This window comes from Schistocerca americana, chromosome X (assembly GCF_021461395.2).
Source record: "Schistocerca americana isolate TAMUIC-IGC-003095 chromosome X, iqSchAmer2.1, whole genome shotgun sequence".
Classification (NCBI taxonomy): domain Eukaryota; kingdom Metazoa; phylum Arthropoda; class Insecta; order Orthoptera; family Acrididae; genus Schistocerca; species Schistocerca americana.
Window position 1 is genome coordinate 717,462,300 of NC_060130.1, and position 26,823 is coordinate 717,489,122.

At 39.1% G+C, this 26,823-nt stretch overlaps 1 protein-coding gene across 5 annotated transcripts in view; it reads left to right on the top strand.

Annotated features, from left to right (window-relative positions):
• The window catches only part of LOC124555207 (GATOR complex protein NPRL2), a 163,376-nt gene that overhangs the window by 21,600 nt on the left and 114,953 nt on the right, over positions 1-26,823 (top strand). Inside the window, exons 2-3 of one of the 5 annotated variants that reach the window (XM_047129054.1) lie at positions 15,194-15,401; positions 25,818-26,015. The exons of 1 other annotated variant lie outside the window; for it this stretch is intronic. In XM_047129054.1, the coding sequence (XP_046985010.1) occupies positions 25,956-26,015 (60 nt within the window). In that variant the 5' untranslated portion in view covers positions 15,194-15,401; positions 25,818-25,955. Of the gene's footprint in view, positions 1-15,193; positions 15,402-22,719; positions 23,344-24,079; positions 26,016-26,823 lie in introns of those variants that run through there. 3 more of the 5 variants (XM_047129056.1, XM_047129057.1, XM_047129055.1) reach the window with 3 other exon arrangements.

A 26,823-nucleotide genomic window follows, 5' to 3' on the forward strand; every position in this document is an offset into this window, starting at 1 on the left:
TTCTTTGGCTGCCCTGTGATGGACTCCTCATTTACCAGACTCGTTGCCATTAATTTTAACTGACATCGCCTCATCGGCTAATTTAGTTTTACGTTTTATACGTGACAGTGGGTTTTATCATTCTATATAAGTTTTAGCACATGTCCTTTGTCCCTTTGTGTTCTCCACTCTAATGCTTTTAAGGTTGGTGTTTTAATGTGTCACAGAGTGGCTAGCTTTTCCGTTTTCTTCTCGTGGTCGGACAGCCACGGTCATCTGCTCTCTTGTTTTTACCCCTTCTACTTGTTGCTTCTCTCTGTGGTTTTCTTTTATTGTTTTGTCCATAGTAGTCTTGGTTGTCCTCTCATTCTTCTGATTCTTCCTTTCTCCTGTTATTGTGCTGTACGTATCCTTTCTTTTCTTCTTTCCCTTGTGTAATTTTTTTACTGGGAACAAGGGACCGATGACCTCGCAGTTTGGTTGTCCCCCCCCCCCCCCCCCGCTCCCTCCCCCTCTTTTAAACCAACCAACCAACCAACCAATGTTTGTGTCCTCAAATGCATATCTCTGTGGTTCTGTTATTAGTTGTTCGTGTACTCTGTTGTATTAAGTCGTAACAAGGTAACCATTGGTTTCTGGACTATGTTTGTTAGGATTATGTGCTTGTTCCATTGTCCCCTACTCACCCCTTTTGTCCCTGTGATAGTCAACTAACCTGTATAAAGGGCGCTAAGAAAGTTTTAGCAAATGTGAGCCTCTAAATGGACATATCATGAACTACTTTTGTTCATATACAAACCCCTGATCTGCATCTACACAACTATTTGGCAAGTCACACTTAAGTGCCTGACATGTGTACTTCACACTGTTGTACAAGTTTGTTATACAGCTACACAGTGCAGTTGCTTGCACATAGAACTTCCTGTGAAAACAGTTTTCAGAATTTAAAGAGCAGCTTTTCACATGCTATAACACACCTCCCTTGGAGGCCATCATGTGTACTGTACGTGTGTCCAACACAACTGTACTGCTAATATAAAGCCACCGTTAATAACATGGCTTTCTGATTACTGTCTGGCATTTACTTATCCCACTGGAAGATGTATGTTGTCACTATCATTTCATTTTATCACTCATAAAGGTGACATATTCCTCAGACTATTTATTGCTGGCATTATACTGTAATGGTACGACGACAGTCCTCTGTTTCTGTGTATTATTTTGCATTTAATTATGTTTAAAAAGTTTCCCTCCATCATAGTAAGTGCTGTTTGTCTGAAAATCCTTCTGACTTTTCCAACTTGTTTTAACTTTGACATTGTTGCGAGGCAAAGGATTTCACTGGATTTAGGTGTTTGGTTCTCTGTCAAAGATGGGATAGAAGACCAGTAACAGATGAAGACTCTATCAATAAAATTCTTCTGGGTTTGGGACTGCATTGTCAACTGGACAAAATTCTCTGTCGAGCAGGAATTAAGCCAATTTTTCGTTGCAACAACAAAATAAAAAACGTTCTGGGCTCAACGAAAGATACAATTGACAAGTTTCGTGCTGCCGGAGTTTATGAAATCGGATTCGAATGTGATCTGATGTATATAGGTGAGACTGGGCATCCAATAAGCACAAGGCTATCTGAACACGAGAGATATATATCCTTCTCAAACAATACAACGAATCAGCAGTGGTAGGACACCAGGAACAGTGCAGGGTGAAGATCAAATTTCAAGAGGCCTGCGTACTGCTGAAACAGCCGTTTAGCTTGACGAGGAAGATCAGAGAGGCTATAGAAATAGTCAAGTGACCTGACAACATGAATAGAGAAGACAGGTACGGACTTCCAGCATCTTGGCTGCCAGCAGTGACAGCTTTGCGGAAGGACAGCTCTCGCAGAGCAACAAGCGCGTGGTAGGTCACAGCGGCGGAGGGTATACAGAGTGCTGACTCACCCTAGTTGATACTAGGCAGTTCATAAACAGCGCTATGCTGCAATAGCCACTCTTTTGCTATTCATTGATTTCCACCAATGGCAAGCAATAAAGGAAACTCCAATGGAAAACACATATTTCCGTCAGTGTCAACATGTAATGCAAAGACCAATAAAAGAACACCCAATGCCCTTTCTTCTCACCCTCATATCCAATGACAGCACTCTTCCATAGTACATAAGTAATCAAACTAGTGCCCATTCAGCAGTTAGCAACACACCCTGAGGAAGGTGTCTTGCAGTAGTTGCCAAAATGTCAGAATTTTATAGTTGGTAATGTGGCCCCAAACACAGAAGAATTTTATTGATTTGACAACGGCCGTGGAAGCCTACGTTTACACAGATGAAGACTCTGATGAGGATAAAATAACTTTTTTATTACTTCTTTTCTAATTCATAGAGCTTGGGCTCCACCATGTAACTGGTCCAAAGTGACTATGGATAGGCACACGCAAGAAGTCTCTAATTAATCCAGCTAACTCATACAGTCATTTGGGTGCATTTCCATCTTTACCTAATATTCTGGTGTTGTAGCAGAGGCAAAATAGCACAGTGTACACTGGATGCTCACTGCTCAGTAGACAGTATGCTGAGCCGGTGTCTCCGATATGCTGGCGATGGGCTGACAACAGCATGCAAGCACCGTTCGTGGCTTTCTGTGGTGGACAAGGCTGTTGAAGGCGACCAGCATAGCAGGAGACTGCGCTGTCCTATAGCTACATGGTGATTGTGTCAACTCCTGGATCAATGCTGAAGAGCTGGGGCGGGCAACTGGACAGACAGGCAGATGTCTCTTGATCATGAACTGGTGGCAGCTGAGTTACAGCATAGCTCCAATTGAGACAGATTGGGTGTCACCTAATTGCACAGCTGGTCAAATGATGATGGCCTCATCCTGGAGGGTTGAAATCCTGCTGGTCAGTGCTGACTGCTGTAGAAGATCCTTGTTTTGAGGTTGCATCTGGAACAAGGCAGTGGCCGAGTCATGATGTAAACTAGCATTATGTCAGTCCAGCCAAAGTGGATGTGTGATGTCCTTGCCCGTCAACTCACGTAAGTGTCAGCTGCGGAAGCGGCACCTGTGCAGGAGCATTGGTTGGTGGGCTGTGGCCTGATTTTGTCCTGGTGCTGCATTGCCGGTTCTAAGTCCCGTTTTTAGCTTTACCTTTTACAACCTGTTATTTACACTTTCATCTGAACATACAGTTTTCAAAGATGTCACTCTAAGTTTAAAAGAACATCACAACTTGCATAGGTTTTTCCTTAGTACAAAGATAATAAATGAAGTACATTTTAAATCTGTTGCCTATACAGTACTTGTTAATCTTGAAACAAATTTTTTTCCTGAATATTCATGGTAAAATTAAATATACTGACTGTTTTTGTGAATGGTTGAAATTAAACACTATAGAAAATACATTATATTGTCAGCTTAGAATCAAAACCTTATACCTCAGAAATAAGACAAAAATATTTGTATTGGATTATGAGGTAGAAAACCTTGTATCTCAACTATTCAAAAGTCAGTGAGAGGTAATTACCTATTTGCTACACTCTAGCAAGGAAAAAAAGAAACACCGTACACTATTATGCAACCATATCAAGTGAGAAAACCATGCATAACTTTTCTGAAATGTGAGGGTTTCATTATGATCCGACAGTATGGACTTTATTAATAAAGTTTATTAGGAAAATAATCTATTGCTACACACAGTAAATATGACCCATTGAGTTGTAGACAAGCACAATGAAAAGACTGTTACCCATTATAGTTTTTGGCCACAGCCTTCTTCAGCAAAGAAAACGCACACATGATTGCTCGTGTGTTTGCTTTGCTGAAGAAGGCTTTGGTCGAAAGCTATAAACTGTTACAGTCTTCTCATTGTACATAGCAATCCATCCTTTTCCTAATATTGTTGATATTTCAACCTGGAGTTTCCATTGTTTTATTATTAAGTTTTCTCTTCATTTCATTGTCTCACTTTTGCTGAGAATAGCCATTGTGGCTTCCATGAAATTCTCTCCACTGTTGAGCTAGAAAGTGGGAAGTTGTTGTAGGTGAGAACAATTAAACTGTGGTGGCCACAGTATTACTTGTCCTGGAAACAGAGATGGGATGATGATACTCTCACTCATCTCCATATAGCTGGTAATTCCTCATGCATGCCTTTCTAAAAGTACTGCCTCACATGATCACACATTTTTCCACAAACCTAATTGATCCTTCCTGAGGTCAGCTTCTACCTGTTTTTCAAATCTTCTGTAAAGAATACATGTCAGTACCTTGCAACCGAGCGAGGTGGCGCAGTGGTTAGCACACTGGACTCGCATTCGGGAGGACGACGGTTCAATCCCGTCTCCAGCCATCCTGATTTAGGTTTTCCGTGATTTCCCTAAATCGTTTCAGGCAAATGCCGGGATGGTTCCTATGAAAGGGCACGGCCGATTTCCTTCCCCATCCTTCCCTAACCCGAGCTTGCGCTCCGTCCCTAATGACCTCGTTGTCGACGGGACGTTAAACAACACTAACCTAACCTAACCTAAGTACCTTGCAACCATGGATTCTTAAACTGATAGTTGGCAATATTCATACCTGTTGGTATATGCCATCTTTGAGATTGGAATTATTACATTCATCTTGAAGTCTGAAGGTATCTTGCACACAAAGTGTAATGATTTTGTTGTGAATGGCCCTTCCAGTGACCTCAATAATTCTGAGGGGTATCTTCTAAACCATGGGATTTGTTTTGACTTAGCTCTTTCAGTGCTGTGTCAGATTTTTCTCACAATATCATACCTCCTGTATCACGTGCATCCACACTGAAGAGCCAAAGAAACTGGTACACCTGCCTAATATCGTTTAGGGCCCCCACGAGCATACAAAAGTGGCACAACACAATGTGGCATGGTCTTGACTAATGTCTGAAGTAGTGCTGGAGGGAACTGACAGCATGAATCCTGCAGGGCTATCCATATATCTGTAAGAGTACAAGGGGGTAGAGATCTCTTCTGAACAGCATGTTGCAAGGCATCCCAGATACAATCAAGAATGTTCATGTCTAGGGAGTTTGGTGGCCTGCTGACATGTTTAAACTCAGAAGAGTGTTCCTGGAACCACCATGTAGCAATTCTAGATGTGTGGTGTGTCGCATTGTCCTGCTGCAATTGCCCAAGTCCGTTGGAATGCACAGTGGACATGAATGGATGCAGGTGATCAGACAGGATGCTTACGTATGCGTCACCTATCAGAGTCATACCTAGACATATCAGGGATCCGATATCACTCCAAGTGCACATGCCCCACACCATTACAGAGCCGCCTCCAGCTTGAACAGTTCAGGGTTCATGCGGTTGCTCCATACCTGTTTACGTCCATCCGCTCGATAAAAATTTGCAGTGAGACTCGTCCGACTAGACAACATGTTTCCAGTCATCACCAGTCCAATGTTTGTGTTGTCGGACCCAGGTGAGGCGTAAAGCTTTATGCCATGCAAACATCAAGGGTACAAGAGTGCACCTTCAGCTCCAAAAGTCCATATCGGTGATGTTTTGTTGAATGGTTGGCACACTGACACTTGTTGATGGCCCAATATTAAAATCTGCAGCATTTTGTGGAAGGATTGCGCTTCTATCGTGTTGAATAATTCTGTTCAGTCATTGTTGGTCCCATTCTTGCAGGATGTTTTTCCAGCCTCAACAATGTCGGAGATTTGATGTTTTACCAGATTCCTGATATTCACGGTACACTCGTGAAATGGTCGTACAGGAAAATCCCCACTTCATCACTACCTCAGAGATGCTGTGTCCCATGGCTTGTGTACCGACTATAACACCACATTCAAACTCACTTAAATCTTGATAACCTGCCATTGTAGCAGCAGTAACTGATCTAACAACTATGCAGGGCACTTGTTGGCTTATATAAGCATTGTCAGCCGCAGCACTGTGTTCTGCCTGTTTACATATTTATGTATTTGAATATGCATGCCTATACCAGTTTCTTTGGAGCTTCAGTGCACTTGCCGACAGCCTAGCCATTTGGGATATACCAGTGCTTGCCTGATCACCGAAGTTAAGCAATGTCAGGCTCACTTAGTACTGAGATGGGTGACTGCCTGGGAACACTGGGTCCTGTTGGCGTAGGAATACCCAAGTTGCCAAAGTTCTGTCCATTTGAAAGACTTTCACTAGGCCGTTGAGCACTACATTATTATTCATCTACTTCCTCTTCCCTTTCAGTGATAGTGTTTTCAATTTCATTTTCATTCTATCCATTCCTCCCACCTTTCAGCTTTTCTTTCAGTTCTTAATGCTATCTTGCCATTTGAGCTCATACTTTCCATCCAGGTGCTTCTGTTTTCTCTGAAAGCCTCTTAAACATCCCTGTAGTTGACATATATCTTTCCCCCAGTAATAAATGTTTCTACAGCCTTGCATTTCCCATATAACCATTCTTGCTTGGCTATTTTGAATTTTCTGTCAGTGACCTTTTTTTAGATGTCTGTATTCCCTTTTACCTGCTTCATTATCTCGTTTCTCCACTTAAATTCAATATTTAGTGTGTAATCCAAGAATTTCTACTAGGCATTGTCTTTTTCATATTTGATACTCTGCTGCCTTCACTGTTTCATCTCTCAAAGCTATCCATTTGTCATCTGTTGTGTTTATTTTTGCTGTTTCAGTCAATTGCTCCTTCTGAAACTCTCAGCAACTTCTGGTTCTTTCAGTCTTTCCAAGTCCCACCTTTATTTCGTATGTTTCACCAGTTTATTCAGTTTTAATCTACAGTTTATAACAAAAAAAGAAATTATAGTTGGAGTCAGCATTTGTCCTTGGAAATGTTTCGCATAGCATCATCACCTGCAGAGTTTGTAGCCAATGTAAATTTGCTTTGTATCCATCTTGTCAAATCAAATACCTGTCCTGCTGACCACATTTAACTTTCCGATGATTTCTCTAACTCACAGTGTCGGTCAGACCACCAGCAAGAGCGCACCTCTAGTTCCTGCTACTAATAAGGCGAGTACACTGTTCGCTTGTTACATATTTTTATGAGCTCGAAACAGGAGCGACTTATTTTCAGTTACCTGTGAAGTTACTAGTTTATTTTTGTAATTTCATGCATGTTCATGTCCTTACTAGGCCCAACCTTTTATTTCAATAACAGTGTAGTGTACAGTACTGCCATTGCTATCGTCCGTTGTATCGACCCTCGTATCGTATAGGCTTTTGTTTGCTTGGTTAGAACAGCTCAGTGTCAGTTAGACTGTCAGTGAGAGAGGACTTCGATCTCCCAGTGCTAATAAGGCGAGTACACCATTCGTTTGTTGCATATTTTTACGAGCTTAAAACAAGAGCGACTGCAGTAATGCATAGGAACTGTGATTGTTGTGTACAGATGCAAGCTGAGTTGGTCACTCTTCACTCACAGCTCCATGCTACATTGGCTTCCATCACACAGCTAGAGGCTGCTGCCAAGGGGCATCACTGTGGGGGATCGAGCTTGGGGATGCAAGGGACGTCGAGCACATCCCATGTGTCCCCTGAGCGGTCCACTGCTGTGACCGCCCCGGTACTGCCTGCATTGAGGTTGACCCATCACCCGTGGTCGAGTGGGAGATCATTCCAAAGTCCGGCAGGCAGCAAAAAACTTCCAAGTGGCTGATCATAGGACCTCCCCAGTTAGTTTGACGAACAGGTTTCGGGCGTTATCTGTGGCTGACAATGTCTCTGAGCCGGATGCAATCGTCCAGCCTGTTCCAGAGGAAACTTCTCGGCCCACAAGGTCTGGGCATTAACAGAGAATAGGTTTACTGGTAGTTGGGAGCTCCAACATTAGGCGCATAATGAGTCCTCTTAGGAATATGGCTGCCGAGGAGGGGAAGGAAGCCAGTGTGCACTCCATGTGCATTCCGGGGGGAGTCATTCCGGATGTGGAAAGGGTGCTTCCGGATGCCTTGAAGATAACAGGGTGCAGCCAAATGCAGCTGGTGGCTCATGTCGATACCAATGACGTGTGTCGCTTTGGATCAGAGCAGATTCTGTCTGGTTTTGGGCGGCTAGCGGAAATGGTAAAGACTGCCAACCTTGCTTCCGAGATTAAGGTGGAACTCACCATCTGCAGCATCGTTGATAGAACCGACTGTGGTCCTTTGGTGCAGAGCCGAGTGGAGGGTCTGAATCAGAGGCTCAGGTGGTTCTGTGACCATGTAGATTGCAGATTCCGTGACTTGCGCCATCGGGTGGTGGGTTTCTGGGTTCTGCTTAATAGGTCAGGAGTCCACTACATACAGGAGGTGGCTTCACGGGTAGTGGGGGCTGTGTGGAGGGGACGGGGCGGTTTTTTAGGTTAGAGGGTCTCAGGGAACCACAGAAGCGGCGTGCGTCTAAAAGTGGGCAGGTAAAACACAGAAAGGTAGTTCTATAATCAATTGGTATTGTAGTTGTAAATTGTCATAGCTATGTTGGGAAAGAACCAGAGCTCCAAGCCCTAATAGAAAGCACTGAAGCTCAAATAGTTTTAGGTACAGAGAGCTGGATAAAGCCAGAAATAAGTTCAGCTGAAATTTTTTCAAATGATCTAACAGTGTTCAGAAAGGATAGATTAAATACAGTTGGTTGTGGAGTATTTATTGCTGTCAGAGGTAGTTTGCCTTGTAGCGAAATTGAAGTAGATAGTTCATGTGAAATAGTATGGGTGGAGGTTATACCTGACAATCGGACTAAACTATTAATTTGATTGTTTTACTGCCCCCCTGACTCAGAAGATATAGTTGCTGAACAGTTCAAAGAAGTACCCCACTCATACAATTATAGTCAGTGGTGACCTCAATCTACCCTCGATATGCTGGAAAAATTATACGTTTAATGCCGGCAGCAGGCATAAAATGTCATCCAAAATTGTACTGAATGCTTTCTCAGAAAATTATTTTCAACAATTAGTTCATGAGTTCACTCGAAGTGTAAATGGTTGCGAAAGCATACTTGACCTTTCAACAACAAATAATCCGGGATAAATAGTGAATATTGTGACGAATGCAGGGATTAGCGACCACAAGGCAGTTGCTGCTAGGCTGAATACCGTAACACCTACAACCATCAAAAAGAAACGCAAAGTATATCTATTTAAAAAACCTGAAAAAAATGCTCTTAACGCCTTTTTAAGAGACAGTCTTCACTCCATCTGATCCGATCATGTAAGTGTAGAAAAGTTGTGGAATGTTTTCAAAGAGATAGTATCAACAGCAATTGAGAGATATATACAGCACGTAAATTAATAAGTGATGGTACTGTCCCTCATGGTACACAAAATGGGTCAGATCGTTGTTGCAGAAGCAATGAAAAAACATGCCAAATTTAAGAGAACGCAAAATCCCCAAGATTGGCAAAGTTTTACAGAAGTTCGAAACACAGCGCGTACTTCAATGCGAGATGCTTTTAATAATTTCCACAAGGAAATTCTGTCTCGAAATCTGGCAGAAAACCCAAAGAGATTCTGGTCATACATAAAGCACACCAGTGGCAAGATGCAGTCAATACCTTCACTGCGCGATAAAAACAGTGAAGTCACTGATGACAGTGCCACTAAAGCAGAGTTATTAAACATGGTTTTCTGGAACTCCTTCACAAAATAAGACGAAGTAAATATTGCTGAATTCCAATCAAGAACAACTGGCAAGATGATAAACATAGAAGTAGATATCCTCGGTGTAACAAAGCGGCTTAAATCACTTAATAAAGGCAAGGTCTCTAGTCCAGATTGTATACCAGTCAGGTTCCTCTCAGAGTATGCTGATAAAATAGCTCCATATTTAGCAATTATATACAGCCACTCGTTCAAAGAAAGATCTGTACCTAAAGACTGGAAAATTTCTCAAGTCACATCAATACCCAAAAAGGGATGTAGGAGTAATCTGCTGAATTACAGGACTATATCACTAATGTCGATTTGCAGTACGGTTTTGGAACATTTACTGTATTCGAAAATTATGAAGTACATCGAAGAAAACGATTCAGAAAAACGGATTCAGAAAATATCATTCTTGTGAAACACAACTAGCTCTTTATACTCATGAAGTAATAAGTGCTATCGAGAGGGAATGTCAAATTGATTCCATATTTTTAGATTTCCAGAAGGCTTTCGTCACCGTTCCTCACAAGCGTCTTCTAACCAAACTGCGTGCCTATGGAACATCGCCTCAGTTGTGCGACTGGATTCGTGATTTCCTGTCAGAAAGGTCACAGTTCGTAGTAATAGACAGAAAGTCATCGAGTAAAACAGAAGTAATATCCAGCATTCCCCAAGGAAGTGTTATAGGCCCTCTATTGTTCCTGATCTATATTAACGACATAGGAGACAATCTGAGTAGCCATCTTAGATTGTTTGCAGATGATGCTGTCATTTACCGTCTTGTCAAGTCATCAGATGATCAAAACGACTTGCAAAATGATTTAGATAAGATATCTTTATGGTGCAAAAAGTGCCAATTGACCCTGAATAAAGAAAAGTGTGAAGTTATTCACATGAGTACTAAAAGAAATCAGCTAAATTTCAATTACATGATAAGTCACACAAATCTGAAGGCTGTAAATTCAACTAAATATTTAGGGCTTACAATTACAAATAACCTAAACTGGAACAATCACATAGATAATATTGTGGGTAGAGCAAACCAAAGACTGTGATTCATTGGCAGAACACTTAGAAGGTGCAACAGGTCTACTAAAGAGACTGCTTACACCACACTTGTCCGCCCTGTTCTGGAGTATTGCTGTGTGGTGTGGGATCCGCATCAGGTGGGACTGATGGATGACATTGAAAAAGTACAAAGAAGAGCTACTCGTTACGTATTATCGCGAAACAGGGAAGATAGTGTCACAGTCATGATACGTGAATTGGAGTGGCAATCATTAAAACAAAGGCGTTTTTCGTTGCGATGCGATCTTCTCATGAAATTTCATTCACCAGTTTTCTCCTCTGATTGCGAAAACACTCTGTTGCCATCCACCTACATAGGGAGAAATGATCTTCACAATAAAATAAGAGAAATCAGGACTCGCACAGAAAAATTTAAGTGCTCGTTTTTCCCACGTGCCGTTCGCGAGTGGAACGGTAGAGAGACAGCTTGAAGGTGGTTCATTGAACCCTCTGCCAGGCACTTTATTGTGAATACCAGAGTAATGGTGTAGATGTGGATGTAGATGTAGATGAATACTAGGATGGTTCCTTTGAAAGGACACAGCACTTTCCCTTCCTATCCTTTCCCATCTGAGCTTGTGCTCCATCTGTAATTAAACACCAGTCTTCCTTCCTTCCATCTTGGCTACAATAATGCATCCAGTTCGCTGTTCATAGTAGCTTACCCAAATTTATATTTTCTTGTTCATTATTTCATCTACTCTTACATTAACCTTATTTTATTTCATGTTGATAACCCTATATTTGCCTTCAAAAATCTTGTTCTTCCTGCTACCACAATGTACTATTTTCCACTATATCTTACTTCAATGTATCCCATGAAATTTCTGCAGTTTACAATTTGTTTCTGAATTCTGTTATATAATCTGCCTGAAACAGTCTCTTCCACATACACAACCTCCTTTCGTGATTCTTAAACCATGCTCCATGCAAAATTCTAGCAAGTTGTTTCTCCTGTTCATGCCTTTCTGCCACTGAATGTTCTGCTACTAGTGTTTCATCTGCAAATTTTGTCAAGTTATGGCTGATTTGACTCTCTTGAACTTGGTATTTATACAGTAATATAAAGTAAGAAGAAGAAAAAGAACTACTTCTCCATCTACTTAACAAATATATTGTTTATGTTCTCATTATCTGTATGTTGGCTGTACCTTTAAATGATCAGAAAACCACTGAAAAATTCAACGTGCAAATAAAGTGTGACGACTTTCTTTAAAGAGCATCAGATTTTTGTGAAAGTGAATGGTGCATTTTATGATTGTTTTTGTTCTTGTTTGAGAATTTTTTCATTTATTTTTGAGTTGTGTTATTCTAACAGAGAAAGGCTTTTGTAAGTATTAGTGTCTATAACTTCACTGTTTCACAAAGAAATCCATTACTTAATAATTATGTATAAGTATTAATAATAATTAAATTAGGTTTTTTGTCCTTAACCAGTTTCACCTCAGACAATGCAAACAGTGCAAAGTTCCAGTATTATGTTGAGGCCATGTTAAGCTGAAGGCACAGTTTAAATGCCAGAGGAAGGCAAGAACATACAACCCCAAGTACAACTATGCCTAGTAGAGCACTGTGGTGTTCAAACCAACTGTCAGATTGAGGACAACTGTATTTAATAACAAAATCTAGATAGCACACTACTGTTGTTGTTGTTGTTGTTGTTGTCGTCGTCGTCTTCAGTCCAGAGACTGGTTCAAGCAGCTCTCCATGCTACTCTATCCTGTGCAAGCTTCTTCATCTCCCAGTGCCTACTGCAAACTGCATCCTTCTGAATCTGCTTAGTGTATTCATCTGTTGGTCTCCCTCTATGATTTTTACTCTCCATGCTGCCGTCCAATACTAAATTGGTGATCCCTTGATGACTCAAGAGCATATCATACCAACAAATCCCTTCTTCTAGTCAAGTTGTGCCACAAGTTTCTCTTCTCCCTAATTCTGTTCGATACCTCCTCATTAGTTATGTGATCTACCCATCTAATCTTCAGCATTCTTCTGTAGCACCACATTTCGAAAGCTTCTATTCTCTTCTTGTCCAAACTATTTATCATCCACGTTTCACTTCCATATGTGGCCACACTCCATACAAATACTTTCAGAAATGACTTCCTGACACTTAAATCCATACTCGATGTTAACAAATTTCTCTTCTTCACAATTACTTTCCTTACCATTGCCAGTCTCTCTACTTTGACCATCATCATTTATTTTGCTCCCCAAATAGCAAAACTCATCTACTACTTTAAATGTCTCATTTCCTAATCTAATTCCTTCAGCATCACCTGACTTATTTTGGCTACATTCCATTATCCTAATTTTGCTTTTGTTGATGTTCATCTTATATCCTCCTTTCAAGACACTATCCATTCGTTCAACTGCTCTTCCAGGTCCTTTGCTGTCTCTTACAGAACTACAATGTCATTGGCGAACCTCAGAGTTTTTATTTCTTCTCCATGGATTTTAATACCTACTCTGAATTTTTCTTTGGTTTCCTTTACTGCTTGCTCAATATACCGATAGAAAAACATCGGGGATAGGCTACAACTCTGTCTCACTCCCTTCCCAACCACTGCTTCCCTTTCATGCCCCTCGACTCATATAACTGCCATCTGGTTTCTGTACAAATTGTAAATAGCCTTTCGCTCCCTGTGTTTTACCCCTGCCACCTTCAGAATTTGAAAGAGAGTATTCCAGTCAACATTGTCAGAAGCTTTCGCTAAGTCTACAAATGCTAGAAATGTAGGTTTGCCTTTCCTTAATCTAGCTTCTAAGATAAGTCGTAGGGTCAGTATCGCCCCACGTGTTCACGTGATCTTCCCCAAAGTCGGCTTCTACCAGTTATTCCATTCGTCTGTAAAGAATTCGCATTAGTTTTTTGCAGACGTGACTTATTAAACTGATAGTTCAGTAATTTTCACATCTGTCAACACCTGCTTTCTTCGGAATTGGAATTATTATGTTCTTCTTGAAGTCTGAGGGTATTTCGCCTGTGTCATACATCTTGCTCACAAGTTGGTAGAGTTTTGTCTGGGCTGGCTCTCCCAAGGCTGTCAGTAATTTTAATGGACTGTTGTCTACTCCCGGGGACTTGTTTCGGCTTAGGTCTTTCAGTACTCTGTCAAACTCTTCACGCAGTATCATATCTCCCATTTCATCTACATCCTCTTCCATTTCTATAATATTGTCCTCAAGTACATTGCCCTTGTACAGACGTCCTATATGCTCCTTCCACCTTTCTGAGAGAGAGAGAGAGAGAGAGAGAGAGAGAGAGAGAGAGAGAGAGTGAGTTTGGTTTTGGAAACGTTCTATGTCCTATATTGTGTGATTAGGAGACATTTAGAAGATAAAAATGCATCCATTGTTGCACCAACCATAGAGTTGTACATAGTTCTTTCTCAGGAATGGGATCAATTGCCAATAGAATTCTGGATTCTCTTCACTTTGACGACATCACACCACTACCAAGCTTAACTGGTAGAAAGAGTAAACGTATCCTGTATTGTTTCATTTTTAAATCACTTTTGCAGTTTTGTTGCTTTTTCTTTAGAATGCGTATTTCCATTTTCTGACATTTATTGATTGTGTATTCTGGACTCTGCAAGGTACTGTATTTATTGTTATTAAGCATTACATTTTTCAGTAACACTCCTAACATTTGTTAATGAAACATGCTCTCATTTCCTGACGACACTCAAATGTTGAATTGTCGTGCATTAGTGTTTTAACAAATTCTACATTACTGTTTATTACCTCATAAGTTTTCACCAGCAGCTAACCACCCACTTCTCAGCTGTTAGTCAATTCCTCTGAGCTCTTCTTAAAGTTGTAATTTTATAAGTGCTTAGCAGTAAGTACTATAGTCAGTCAGAAATGTGTTTACTTGGCACTAATTCCGACAGGCCAGCTTTGTGTACCATGGAAACTCACTTAACTGGTAAGTGACTTCAGAACTTAAGAAGAATAATTATCAAGTGCAGAAACTTACTTACATTATTATCTATATAATATTCACACATTTTCTTTTAAATTTCAGTGGTCCATACTGATTATGGTTGCATACTGATAATTGGGCTTTTCTGTCCTTTATTGAGATTTGCATGATACTGACAGTTTCTGTATGAAATGAGGTTGTGTAGATGTCCTACCACAACTGTGCCTAGTATGGGAAAAAAACAGGGAGATATATTGGTGAAGAAAGCCTGAATGATGTAATTAAAATGTAACCCAATACTTGAATGAGAGTGACATCAGTAAAAATCAGGAATTTGTGTGTAAACTAGCTGTAAATGAAAGGAGTAATTAGGAAACTGTTCATGAACATTGGCATCTATAGTGCATGAGAATGTACCTGCATTTCATTGGTCTTCTAGCAGTACTTCCTCAAGGATGTGAAGGACAATGTGATGATGCATCTATTTGTTGACTTTTTTTCTGTGTAAAGGTATTAACAAGATTTTGCATATCATAGAAAGTTTTGACAAGTGACATAGTTGTGAGCAACATGTGCTAACTAATATGTTCTGAATTTGTTTCAGATAACTGAGAAAATTCCATGAATTCTGGAAATGATATTTAGAAATATGAGGAAGGTGATCTGATGCTAGAAGAAAACTGCTGCATGCAGTGTCTCTCTTCAGTGAGAATGGTGTATGCCTTTCTGATGCATTAAGGGATCCCAAAATATTATCTCTCATAAAACATGTTTGTCTGGAAAAAAATAAAGCAACTGGCTGGATAGTGAAAGTAACCAATATTTTAAAATTAAATGTGTTAGTCTTCTTTGGGAATAACTTCCAAAGAAGAAAATCTTTATAGGAAATACTAGTTATAACTACTCATATACTAATTTTCCAATTATACAATTGTTATACCAGCTCTTAGTTATTCCTCTACTCAGAAGTTTTCAAACTAGGCTGTGACACATTAATCATTTGTCACCTTTTGATTAAATTAACTATAGCTGAGAAATTTCTGAAAGTTCAAAAAAGACATCTCGCCACACTGAGATTGAACTTAAATTGTACCAATCTTCTGTTTGTATTTTATTTTGCCACAGGAATATCTAAGAATGATTTGAATTTTTTAGGATTGGAACTAAATGTTCTAGGGGAGCGTGTATCAAGCACAGAAATATTCTGCGAGCCATAATCTTGTAATATACTGTGTCTTGGTTCTCAACAACTCCTTTTTCTCTTACTGTGTTTAAGCATACAATCTTTGAAGTAGGTTGATGTGCTAATCACCGTGTCACCAAAAACAGTTAAGATATTCAATGTTTACAAGGATATGCCATCAGGATAATACTGGTTGCTAGTGGTTTTACTCAAAAGCAACACTGTTAAATTTTTGTTTATGAGTGGATCATTCATGTGTCATAATTAATATGAAGCTATTTTGGAGACAGTGATGATGTAAGAAATTAAAAGATATTTTTGAAAGGTTAGAGGAAATACGTGGCAAAATGCCACATATTAAAAAAAAATTGTGAGAAGTGTCAACTGAAAATATTTAACGTAACTGTACATCTGCTTCTGTTCTCTGCCAGCCCCATTCAGGTGTGTGGCAGAAGGTGCTTCAGATAACATTGTAATTTCCTCTCTTCACTGTCCCATTTGCAAATGGAGCCTGGGAAGAAGACTGCCAGTAAGTCTCCATATGACTTTCAAGTGCTGTGATTTTCTCATGGTCATTTCACAAGGTGTGAAGGTGTGTGTGGTAGGATGTAACATATTGTCCGATTCTTCTTGCAGTGTGAAATCTCAGAACTTCAACAGTAAACCTCTCTGTGATGCTCTCTGCCCTATTTGTAGCATCAAATACTGGAATTCTTTGAGCATCACCAATGACACTTTCGTACTTATTAGCAAACCTATGTTAAAATGAGCTGTTTTTATTGGTTTCTACTCCATATCTTCTATTAATCCAACTGAGTAAGAATCCCAGACTAGTGAGCAACACTCGAGAATTGCTCAAAGCAGTATTTTGTGAGGCACTCTTTCCTAGATCAATTATATTTCCTTAAGATTCTTCCAGTGAATTCCAATTATGGTATTTGAATTTACCAATAATTAAAGGCTTGTCTATTTGTGAATTGTAATTGCCACAGTTTGCGAACTACTTGTATGAAAGTTTAAACATAAAGCAACTCTTGCCATTTTGAATGGTTTCAACACATGTAGGACATGTCACTAAACAGTGGAGAAAATTACCTCTTTACACTAATTCATTACTGTGTGTGCACAACTTGATGGAAACCTGCTTGGGAAACTACCTTGAACAAGTAGATAGTTTGAAATGTTGTAATTGTTGTTTTTGTGGTCTTCAGTTGGAAGACAGGTCTGACACAGCTCTCCATGCTGCTCCACCCACTGCAAGCCTGTTCATTTTCGAATAACTGCTACAGCCTGCATCGTCTTGAACCTGCCTACTGCATTCATCTCTTGGTCTCCTCCTACAATTTTTACCCTCCGCACTTTCCTCCAGTACTAAATTGGTGATCACTTGATGTCTCGGAATGTGTCCTATGAACTGTTCCTTTGTTTTAATAAAGCTATGCCACAAATTTTGTTTCTCCCCAGTTCTATTCAGCACCACCTCAGTAGTCACATGATGTACCTATCTAATACTTGTCTGAACTGCTTATTGTCCATGTTTCACTACCATACAAGGATACACTCCAGACAAATACCTTCAGAAAAGACTTATATATTCATTGTTAAATATATATATTAATTTTTAACAAGCTTCTCATCTTCAGAAATGCTTTTCCTGCCACTGCTGGTTCACATTTTATCTCCTCTCTACTTCGGCCATCATCAGTTATTTTACTGCACAAATAGCAAAACTTGTCTGCTGCTTATATTGTCTTATTTCCTAATATAATTCCCTTAGCATGACCAGATTTAATTTGTCTACATTCCATTACCCTTGTTTTGCTCTTGTTAATGTTCATCTTATATCCTCTTTCCCAGATATTGTCCATTCTGTGCAACCGCTCTTCCAAGTCCTTTGCTATCTCTGACAGAATTATAGTGTCATCAGCAAACTGCAAAGTTTTTATTTCTTCTCCCTCAACATGAATTCCTTCTCCAAATTTTTCTTTGGCTTCCTTTACTGCTTACTCAACATACAGTTTAAATAACATTGGGGATAGGCTAAAACCCTGTCTCACTTCTTTCTCAACCACTGCTTCCCTTCCGTGCCCCTCAGCTCTTGTGCAGAAACCAGATGGCAGTCACAAGTTGTGTGTAACCCTTTGCTACCTGTATTCTACCCATGCTATCTTCAGAATTTCAAAGGGTCCATCTAAAAGTGTCAAAAGCTGTCTCCACAGATACCATAAACCAGATTTGTCTTTTCTTAACTTACCTTCTAGGATAAGTCGTAAGGTCATTGTTGCCTCGCATGTTCCTTCCTTTCTCCAGAATCCAAACTGAATTCCCTGAGGTTGCCTTCTACCAGTTTTTCCATTGGTTTGTAAATAATTTGTGTACGTATTTTGCAACCATGTCTTGTTAAACTGATAGTTCAATAATATTCCCACTTCATCAGAACCTGCATTCACTGGGCTTGGAATTACCACATTCTTCTTGAAGTCTGAGGGTATTTTGCCTGCCCCATACATCTTGCACACCAGATGGAATAATTTTGCCAAGGCTGGCGTTTCCAAGTATATCAGTAGTTCGATGGGATTTCGTATGCTCCAGGGGCCTTGTTTCGGCTTAGGTCTTTCAGAACTCTGTCCAGTTCTTCTCATCTCCAATCTCATCTTCATCTGTGTCCTGTTCCAGTTCTATAATATTGTCTTAAAGTTCATTTCTCTTGTATAGCACTCCTTCCAACTGTCAGCTTTCTCTTCTTTGGTTACTACTGGTTTACCATCTGAACTCTTAATATTCACATACCTCCAAAGACCTCCTTAGTTATCCCATTGGTGATAGCTATCTTTTCCTAGTTATGTATGCTTCTATATCCCTACATTTGTTCTTATCCATTCCTATGTAGCCATTTTGCACTTCCTGTCACTCATTTTTTAGGTGTTTGTATTCCGTTTCACCTGCTTCATTTGCTGCAGTTTTATATTTTCTCCTTTCATCAGTTACATTCCATATCTCCTGTGATTATCCAAGGATTTCTTCTAGGGCTAGTCTTTTTACATCTTTGATACTTTGTTGCCTTCAGTATTTCACCTCTCAAAGCTACCCCATTTGCTTCCACTATATTCCTTTCCCCTTTTTGTCAATTACTGCCTCATGTTCCTGCATCCCTCTATATATTTTATGTATTGATGTCATTGGGGGTCAGGCATTCACCATAAAAAAATACACAGCATGCTGAGGGGTGTCCAGCTTCATGCTGACACACCTCTACCCTCTTCCCCCCCCCCCCCCCCCCTCCCATTTCCTTCAGATTTATAAACCTTCACCATCATCACCACCACCACCACCACTATCACTATCACTATTACTAGCGGGCGTACTGGTTCTTATTTTAATCCAACTTCTGAATATGAAACATGAAAGATATTAATCAAGGTGAGAAGACTAGTGAGATAAACAGTCCAACAACTAATGGCAGCTACAACACAAACATAACTTCACACAATATGTCCACATGTCAGTCACCTACTAGTATAATTACAGTATGATACATGACATTGAAGGGGCTCAAGTGCCCTAAACTAAAAAGACTTGCACCAAACTGTAAAGTACAAGTCTAAATAAAATTGTATGCTACAAGAGCTTTATAAGATGCCCTCCACATGGCGGTCAGCCATGCTGACCACTCATCTATGGTGTTGGACACACATGGCTCATAGCATAATGCAAATTGAACAATAGCAAAATACTGAGTCTTGTATTGTACTTGCAAAGGGCACAAGGTTTGATAGCATATGTGCTGCGGCAACATTTTATGTAATGAAGGTGTCTGTTGCATGGCCAAAACTTTTACCGATAAAATTAATAAGCAATGTGGTCAGTGAGTAAACATGTTTGATACTAGTAAAGTTCTACAATTCTGGTCAATTTGTGTTGCTTTTTTAAGTTACTTCCACTATAGTCATTAATAGATCTCTTAAATCTTTTAGACTATGCATCACATCACTTCCTGTCCCCTTGTAGCTAGGAATATTCATTCTGCTTGTCCTGCACGAACCCTCAATTCATAGGAAATCTGTACTTTCAGTTCTGTTTCAAATTTACATTGTCTGTCTATGTGTAGAAGAGAATTTTTTCATTTAAGAACAACACTAAAAGTGTGTTGAAAATTGATTCCACACTTCCGTTTTTATATTTCACTTTTTCCCCACCATCATGAAAGTGAAATGAAAAGTACTTGAGTGAAAATAAATAATTACTCGTGAGATTAACAGAAATTACGGTGGATGGTTCCCCTCAGTTTTTCGAAATGGTGGTATTAGTGTTGCAGCCTCTTTTGTTAGTTTCATATTATGTATACATCTTCACTTTTGTTTATTTATAATAAAACAATATGATAATGTTTCCTGTGTAAGTAGATATCAATGAAACTGTTGTTTCCTATGTCATGTCAGAGGATATTGGCATTTGGTAATGTTGTGTCAGTGCAAATTACTCTGATACAAGATATATATATATATATTAGAGGGAAACATTCCACGTGGGAAAAATATATCTAAAAACAAAGATGATGAGACTTACCAAACAAAAGCGCTGGCAGGTCGATAGGCACACAAACATACACACAAAATTCAAGCTTTCGCAACAAACGGTTGCTTCATCAGGAAAGAGGGAAGGTTCCCTCTTTCCTGATGAAGCAACCGTTTGTTGCGAAAGCTTGAATTTTGTGTGTATGTTTGTGTTTGTTTGTGTGTCTATCGACCTGCCAGCGCTTTTGTTTGGTAAGTCTCATCATCTTTGTTTTTATATATATATCTCTCTTTGTCTGCCTGTCTGGGCAGTAACACATTGTTCCCAAAATTTTGAAAATATAGTGTTGTATGTCTGGTTCACTTTCTACAGTTGTGGAGTGCTGGATTAAATGTGTATCACTATTTGCAAATAAATTTCAGAATGTAACACTACCACTGTGAAAGATGTTGAACGTGGAAGCAATTTGCTGTTTATCGCTTGCCTTTGCTCACTCTGTAACAGTGTAGTGTTGTGTCACACGTAGTATTCTGCTAAATATGGGAGTGGAATATATGTGATGGAGTACAAATAATTTAAGTAATAAAGATTACAAATTGCCCAACAGTTGAGGTGCTGAGTAGCAGCAAGCACATAAATAAAACTGAGTACATTACTAACTTTCAGACAAATCCAGTCAGGTTTTATATTGAACTGGAACAGCTTAACTGTATCCTTTGCCAAGTCTTACCATCGTGCCTAGAAATGAGGATCATCTTACCTACAATCCTTCTCATTCCTCTCAAAGTGATATTTCACTGTCCACCCAATCTGTGCGGTATCCTAGTCTATCCTTACACCACACCAACTCACAACCCTTTTTTACAGGTTTACTGGAAAGTCCAGTTGCAAGACCTTTCCAAAGCTCTAGCACATTCTACTCCAGTCTTGTCACAGGATTATCCTACCCTTTTCTAACAGAAGCAGGACAACCTGTGAAAGCGATAATGTCTTGTACCAGCTCTGTTGTAACTTATGCATAGCATTTTGTGAGGGCATGACAACCAACCAGCTGCCCGTTCAAATGAATTGTCATTGATAAACTGTAGCTAAGAACACCCCTGCCACGTTACACTAATTTCACTCATACTGCATGTACGCCCTCTTCTTCATAGTCTTCTTTTCTCCTCTGTTACATCTTCTCTTCCCTGTCGACTCCTCCATGTCATTTTGTGGTGTGCACAGCTCCTCTAATGTGTCCAGAATGAGTTCACTGGTGCCACATACCTATCCCATGAGCCGGTCACTTCCCACTTCCAGTTAGTCTACGACCTTTCCCTAACCCCCTGCCCCCCAACTCCTGCCTCCTGTCTCCCCTCTCCTACTACACACAAGCTTCCCACTTCCAGATGTCAACCATTTTTCCCTAACCCCCTCCCCCCAACTCCTGCCTCCTTTCTCCCCTCTCCCACTACTCGTAACACAACCCCTTTCCACCCGAACTGTGCTGCTATGCCAGTAGAATGTAGACAGCTGGGACAATGTAGGCATACAGATGTATATATTTGTGTGTTACTCTGTAGCTCTGGAAGAAGATGCATTGAAAATCTAATAATGTTCTCAGTCTTGTTTATGTGTCTGTCAAAGATACAGCACCTCAACTACCTTTTAATTTATTTATATTTTGTTAAATCGTTTGCCATGACTGCTCGCTGCAGCTCTTTAGCACTGCTACTTTCATATCATTACTAATGTGATTTCTTCATTGTTCCACTTGTTTAGGCTAATCATCACATTAGTTACAGATGTGCCTGCAAAGAAATAAAAAAACAGAAAGCTATTGCATTAGTTAAAGTTTTGATGACTGCTTGAATGAAGTTTGGTGTTTTATGCAGTACAAAGTTAGTGATGCCATGCCATGTGATAAGAATTTTGCCATGTGTTTAAAGCAGTTCTGTATTTCAAAATGGAATAATGAGATACAAAAATCACAAAGCAATTTCAATGATCAGTGGAACCTATAAATAATTATGTATATGTTTGTTTTCTGGCACTAGCACAAGCTCTGGTGATTGTGAAACTGGAGCTCTGTTTATGTATCTGCAAGGATGCTGTAGAATGTTTTAATACAATAGCTGTCAATTCAGACACAGTTCCTACAGAAGGGATCATTTCCTCCTCCTCAACAGTTTCTATTTCTTTTTCTGTTTTTCTTGTCATTATTGAGTTGCTCATGTGAGATATAACAGAATAATGAAGCCTGATTAATTCGTAAATGGTACTTATGTTTTATATGATACGCTATATAAATTTTTTAATAATCTGTTTTATTATAAAATCTGTTGTTAGGAGGTGAAATACATACGTAATAACTAATAAGAATATATTGTGATATACAATTCTACAAGCAAACTAGACATTTCTAATTTCTAACTATCTGTGGAAGGAAATACAAGGAATGCTTAAAAAACAAAGTTTACAGAAGCTTGTGAATCAGCAATACTCAGCTGCATTTAATGCAGCTACATACATAAATGTACTGCAGTAAAGAAACTGGAGGTTTATAGTTTTTGGAGATGTTGGGTGGTAATTATTTTTTCACGTGTCAGAGATTGAGGATTGGAGCTGATAGAAAGTGGGGTGGGGACACAAAACACAAATCAATAAGAGGGATTCATAATAGAAACCGAGAAAGGAACACATTTAGTACCATTGCAATGATTCATTTGTGCCTTTCAGATTAAACATTTAACAATTCACCTTTGTAACTGTATGTATTGAAATCCTCAGTACTTAAAATATAACAGTCGGAGGAACGTAACAAGCCTATACGGAGGGCAAAGGAAGGATATTAACAACACTGGTCCGAGCAGTGAAGAGGAATGACATTTAATATGTAACAAGATTTTTTTTTTTTTAACCTTGATTATGAACTGCAGCCTTGGTTTCATTGCTGAACCTCAATAAGAAACTCAGTAGGAGATTGGAAGATCTTAGTGATTACAGGGAAGATTTAAATAGATTACAGAATGAAGAGGAGGAGTTTTAGAAGTGGAGATTTGATACTGTGCAGTACAGTAAGTGCCTGTTGTAGTTAGTGCACTAATATTGGTGATTGAATTGTGTGTGCTTTTCCCACCATTCTCATGATTATTAACAAGGAGTAAATAAATTCAGAAGTTAAAGAAAGAGTCCTGCTAAGAACACTCTGTTCGTGACTTGATAACTGTTGACTGTGAGTATTTTTGGTTTTATAAACTTTCATGAGAACCATTAGGGACTGGACATTTTTATTTGTAAATGCTTATATACAAGCTGATACTCTGAAAGTCAAAAGGAAAACTATGCAACAAGGGACAAAAATGCAAAGTCTTTTTGATAAAGAGTCCCACGTAGGTTTTTGTTGCCTATCCTGCTAGATTGGTGATTTTTTGACAATGTTGGGGTAGGTCTCAACTACAGTTGGCAGGTTAATTTACAGAGGAATTTAAAAAGTATAATGTCGGAGAAGCCATCCTGATAAAAACATTCATAATAAAATGGTTTAAAGCTCTTCAGACACTCAAAATCAGAAATTGTGCAATGAGGCAAACAGAAGAAACAGGTAATTACAACAGAAATGTATAGATGCCCATATGTGAAAAATGTATTTTGCTATACAATAGCAGTTTTTTAAGAAAGGAAATTATATTATTATCAATAATACTGGCAAAGCTACATTCTCATGATTACTAAATTGTTTGCATAAATATCTATTTGAAAAAGTTAGTTATTTCTGTGCACTGATCTTCACTACTGTCATGAACCAAAATTAAAATGCACTAGCCATGTATTTTTCCCTAAATTTTCTAAGTTATGTATGAATGGTATCTTCTTTTTTCGTTTGAATCTCTGTGCATGGCCCACTCCTTCTCAAGGACTAACTTAATCAGTAAGCTAATCTCAAACTCTTCTTCTCTTACTACTGTATCCATGTTTTTTTGTACATATTAGATTTGCAGCATATTAAATATAGCTCCATAAGATGTGATTACACATTTATGAAATTTGATATCTTTGATTCCCTACACTTCAAAGGAACAGACTATTTTGCGTTGCCAGTTCAACCTCTGGTACCTGTCATGTGTGGGGTGTAAGCATTCTTGTAGCACCACTTGTTTGATGATGGCAATTTTTCATTCATTTGCTATCAGTACTCATTTAACAGTATAATTCCTGCAGGATAGCAGAAATAAGATCCAAATTATTGTTTTGAGGAGATTTTCCCCCAGCATATATACACGGACCTTAAAGAGCGTAGTCATTAGCTTACTAAAGACTACAGAAGGTGCGGAAAGCTCCATACAAAAATTAAAATTTCGTTTATCATGCAATCAAAAGCCACAGGATCATCAGGGAAACAATTTCTGTAACTGAATATTTGCTTATGTTGGCTATGTAATGACTGAATAACATGATGATATGTTGATGTGTGATTCTATATTGCCACATCTGAGTAGAGTGACAAATTTGGGTCATTATTTGTGTATATTCTTTATATTGTAGCACATATGTGAGCTTTACATTATGAAATGCATTACTTTTTTCCTGAACCTCTGGGCTGAGAGATCAGAATCAATATGGAAAACTATTCCTTGACATTTTGTCTCCCACTGTCAGAGACAGAACTTGATGGAGTAGTTCTGACTTTTGTCAGAACAAGTGAATGAGTGTTCCTGTGCCACTGAAGGTGCCACTGATGGAATTTGAAGTTTCAAGAGACTATCATACATGTAGGCTATCACGACTGGTGTTTACTCCAGTTAAAACTTCCAGGCAGTGCTGTTTTACCTCTGAAGATATCTCCCACAGTCAGTGATGAAATGTCAGGGTATAGTTTTATATATCAACCAGCATGTATCAGCCCAGAAGTTTTAACTGATATATACACTGGCCTTGGAAACTTACATTGTGTGGAGTTCTTTTGATGATTCAGTTTCCTCCACTGTGGCACATTTTATTAGACTGTTCCTGCAGTTGCTGTGCAAAAGTGTTATATGCTTTTGTATGTTGTGATTGACCTTAAATGGACATTTGATTTGAATTTATTTAATGTTGAGTGCCTTGGACCCAAGAATCATTGATACCAAGTCAATATGCATTGGTTTTCTTGATTCCATACAGCCCTCATAATGCATGCAAAACAGGACGTCCCAATTTTTTTGTAATACTGACACAATAGACTTGAGAGAGATAGAATGTTGAAAACATATAGTGATGAATCCCACTTGCTAACACACAGTTATTCAGACGGGTGGCAGAGGAGTTCTCATGTGGGATTAAGTTGAACTCCTGGTTTATCTACTATCGTGCTTCAACTACAGACAAACAACAGGGGATCTTATTATTAGATTGTGTGCATCCATTTGTTCACCTACAGTTGCATGGAGTCAACCTATACCACCAACAAGCCTTTTTTTGTGCTATATATGACTCAGTCTAATCATTATGCATGTAATGCCGATGTACTGTATTCAGAAACAATATCAATTGTCAACCTTTTAAATTCAAGCACAGAGTCTCGAAGAATGTGCTTGCTCATAATCGAGGAAACATTGCCCATTTCCGGCTAGTGAACTCCTGTTGGCTGGCAATGTGTTAAATCGCACAATAACCAGTGCAGCTACCACACCACAATAACATACATAAAATGGGCTCACCTACTGGATGTGTGGAGAGGGAGAGTGGCCTTTCAATGACAGGAGTGCAGGTAGGGTTGAAAGCATTTTGTGAAGTGCAAAAAATATACTTTTCATGCAGATCATGTTCTATGACAGAGATGTGACACGGAAGTAAAGCAAGGGTTTTGTTATAGCACGTTGTTAAGTCTTTCATGTTCAAATCTGACACTATACAGTTGCAACAACTATACACACAGCTCATGTATATACTGTGTGTGTGTGTGTGTGTGTGTGTGTGTGTGTGTGTGTGTGTGTGTGTGCGCGCGTGCATATACACACACACGCGCACACACACACACACACACACACACACACACACCACATACTACATCATAAAGATTGGCAGCAATGACAGAAGGCATGAAATCAAGTTCTAGCACCCGAGCTTTCTTTCAAATTTACATTTTACACAGTGTACAAAAATTCACTAAGCTGACTTACAATAAGCTTGTAACATCAACTGGGAAGTAAACTCATTTTTTCACTTCTCTGTTTCTCTCATCAAGCCTAAAATAACACTTTAACAGTGGTGAACATATGGAATACAGCTCGTAAGAAAAGCATTAAACAGTAACAGCAATGGTGACAAAGTTTGTCACTAAGCAGATGTCTGCATTTATGCTTATAGTTTAACCAATTAGCTGCTGTAATGTTTTTGGTGTAATTCAACATGTTCATCAATTTTTGCTTTTTTCTGGGTGAGCACAAAGGATGATCTCCCAAAAACGCATGTTTTGAACATATAATTTGTGGTCGTAACATGTCAGAAAATGGCTTGATGAAATTCATTACCACAAATTATTGTATAAACATTGCATTGTACATTTAATTTCCTTC